This window comes from Lactuca sativa, chromosome 7, assembly GCF_002870075.4.
Source record: "Lactuca sativa cultivar Salinas chromosome 7, Lsat_Salinas_v11, whole genome shotgun sequence".
Classification (NCBI taxonomy): domain Eukaryota; kingdom Viridiplantae; phylum Streptophyta; class Magnoliopsida; order Asterales; family Asteraceae; genus Lactuca; species Lactuca sativa.
The window spans coordinates 174,547,981-174,551,490 of record NC_056629.2 but is presented as its reverse complement, the minus strand read 5'-3'; the positions used below and the strand labels follow the sequence as shown (position 1 = coordinate 174,551,490).

The 3,510-nt window shown below is 33.6% G+C and overlaps 1 protein-coding gene across 1 annotated transcript; it reads left to right on the top strand.

Annotated features, from left to right (window-relative positions):
* The first annotated feature begins 554 nt into the window (after positions 1-554).
* On the top strand, positions 555-3,026 carry LOC111902859 (exopolygalacturonase). Its single transcript, XM_023898670.3, has 4 exons — positions 555-1,080; positions 1,213-1,515; positions 1,602-2,111; positions 2,194-3,026. The coding sequence occupies exons 1-4, from the start codon at positions 946-948 to the stop codon at positions 2,455-2,457; spliced, it is 1,212 nt and encodes a 403-aa protein (XP_023754438.1). The 5' UTR covers positions 555-945; the 3' UTR covers positions 2,458-3,026.
* Positions 3,027-3,510: the final 484 nt, after the last annotated feature.

Genomic DNA, 3,510 nt, shown 5'->3' with positions numbered 1-3,510 from the left:
GGTCGCCCGGGTTGCCCATCGTCTGGACCGGCGCTGCATACGTCACCCAAGCGCCCTATACAAGATCAAAACACAATATATCACACAGTAATTAGATAAATACCATAAAATTCAAAGGCTACATATGAATTTAATAATACAGATTTACCTTACAACATCCAAAAGTAGAGTTTTTCTGATTTTATCTGAGTTTAAAAAGTTATCTTGAGGTATTATGTGGAAAAAAAATTATGCTACATTTTTTCTAGGTACGCCAGTGCGGCTTGGCGAGGTACCATGATGTTGTGAAAAATGTTTGATTTCTGGATTCCATCGTCCCCACATGTAAGCTTCCATTAAAATGGAAAAAAGAGATAACAACATATCAAATTGCTTAACTCTTCTCCTTAAAGGAAATTCGAGAAATGGTAGAGCCATTCACTATAATTATTGAAGAACGACCAGAAAAAAAGAAAGCCATTTATCCGTGCCCCTCCGTTTGATTTAAAAGCCCCTATATATGTCCCATATATAATCGAGCCAAGAAAATCCTAACAGACGAATTAAAAGTTTTCACAATATCCACTTTCAAAAATGAGTGTGTTTTGTGTTTTTGGTGTAAATAAAAACCGTTAACAATAGGAAGCTAGGTTATCGACAATACATCTTCCATTAATATTTCTGCTATGAATATTTTTAAACTCATATTTCCCTAATCACGTTGTGTGTTATTTTATGATCTTACCATTTCAAGAGTCACGTGAGAGATCAAGGCTACAATCAAAAAACTTTTCCTACTAATTTAATGTCTGGTAAATAATGAGAGAATAGTTCCGTAAAGAAACTTGTTAACTTTACTTCGGTATTTCATATCTGGAAAAAAAAACCTCATTATCATCTCCTACTTTGTAATTAAAAACACAAGACTAAATCTTACAAATAAGTATTAAAAGAACTTCAACTGAAATGGGCAACCATTTCTGGACTCGAAGAGCAGTATGTTTCTTGTTTATTATGCCATTGATTGCCGGGATTAATGCTGTTGTTGTCAATGTAAAAACCAAAGGTGCCAAGGCCGATGGAAAAACCGATGATGGACAGGTAATATCATGCGTTCGTATATTTGTATGTGTTTCTTATTATTGTTTTCCAGGTTTTCTGTATGGGTTTATAAGCATATTGATGTTGATGTTATATATTATTGGTGTATATTTGTTTGTGAGTTGAAATTAGGTGATATTGAATGCTTGGAAAGAAGCATGTAGTGGAGGATCACCACCAAGCTCGGTGTTGATTCCACCAGGGACATATTTGGCATTTCCGATTCTAATGGGTGGTCCATGCAAGGGTCCGATCGAGATCAAGGCAACTGGAGCCACCCTAAAGGCCCCACCTGAGCTAAAAATATTTAAAACTGTCAATACTTGGATCACTTTCTTGAATATTGATAGGTTGACCATAAATGGTGGAACTTTTGATGGCCAAGGCCACGACTCATGGAGGAATAAAGAATGTCCCCGTTGCCAAAGGCCAGTCGTAAGTGTTTTATTTAACTTTAACCTTCTAGATTTCGGTGTTAATTAATTAACAAGCATGCGAACCTTTCACCTTTCCTTTCGCAGAATATCGGATTCTCTAGTGTCAGGAACTCATTGATAAAAAACATAACATCTGTCAGTAGCAAATACTTCCACCTTGCGATAGGGGATTCGCGTAACATCAGAATAGAAAACATAACCATTCATGCACCTGAAAACAGTAGGAACACAGATGGAATTCACATTGGAAGGATAAATGACGTCAATATCACGAATTCAATCATAAAGACTGGTGATGATTGCATATCTTTTGGAGACGGAAGCAAGAACATCCGTGTGGAGAACGTGACATGCGGACCAGGACATGGTATCAGTGTAGGAAGCTTAGGCAAATACCCAAATGAAAGACCTGTACAAGGAATCTGGATCAAAAACTGCACTCTCACTGGCACACAGAATGGAGTGAGGATCAAGAGTTGGCCTGATTCTACCTCAACAACTGTTAGTGACATTCATTTCGAAGATATTGTGATGGATAGAGTGGGAAATCCGATAATAATCGATCAAGAATATTGCCCTGGTCATACTTGCAAGGTGTAAAACATATATTAACACCATGCACATTAGTATTATTCGTCTAAAGATTTGAATTTAATATTCTTTAAACAACTACTAGAAAGGAGGTCCATCGTCAAGAGTGAAGATATCGAATGTGAGCTTTAGGAGGATCAGGGGGACATCTACAACGAAGGTGGCATTGAAGCTTGCTTGTAGCGCAGGGTTACCATGCGAAAACATCGAGCTGGCTGATATCAACTTGACATATCAAGGACCTGGAGGAGGACCTGCCACATCTAAGTGTGATAATGTCAAGCCCAACGTCGTTGGACAGGTCGTCCCTGCGGCGTGTTCAGGTGGATCAGTTCATCCACGAATATGATCTCGAACATCAATTAGTCATGGATATAATATTTTTTAAGTGGTGAACGAATTCTCCATCATAGAAACAAATTCCACCATGCCATGTAATAGTCAACTCATCAACATTTATTGACATGTACTTTTAAATTTCTATAATATACTTACTTCGGTTAAATAGACTTTTTTTTTAGGTCCAAAAAAATCTTTGGAAAAACGGTTTGATTTGTAAAAAAAAAAGTTTTTCTTGCTAAGATATGTCCCACAATGGCCAAAACTATATGGGCTATATGAAACTTTGGCCAATTGTGCCCTAAAAAAAGAAGCTTTTCATTTTTTTTTCTTTTTTTTTTTTCTCTTTCTACTTCATCGATCATCATCTACTTCTTTATTTTTTTTTTCTTTTTCGAAATCGTATGTGCTGAAAAATACTCTCAAATTATGTGGATTTCTTGCTTGAAAAGAAAATGAGGACTCTTTTGTGAAATATATAATATGATTTTTATTTTGAAGTTGGACCAAAGACTAGTTGGGTTGTGTATCATTTGTAGATGAATGGTGATAAGTTCTCTTTGTAAATTTTTAACAAGAAATCGAAATCTTTATGTTTTATTTTAGTTGTAGAATTTTTTTTATCAATAATCTTGATTTGCATAAAATATAAGATAAAATATAAGATACATGTTGAATTTTTTTTATTGTTGTTTAATTTGATTTTATAAGACTTTGTATACTTTTATAATTATTCAACGACTTTTGTATACTTTTAAAATTATTCAACAACTTTATTAATAATAATATATAATAATAGGATAATATGATTATTTTTCATTATTCAGAGTCAGACAGATGTATAATAAAACAACATGATTTCATTTTTAATCAGAAAACTTTTCCAAACAACAACTATCAAACGAAATTTAATTACAAATGGATTATATCAATTTTAACGTAAACATTGATGAAGATCTTTAATCATCTAAAATATATATAATAATAAGCATTGAAATATATCAAAATTTTCAAAGATAATAAGATTTCAAAACTAAATTTTAAATTACTTAATTATAATAGA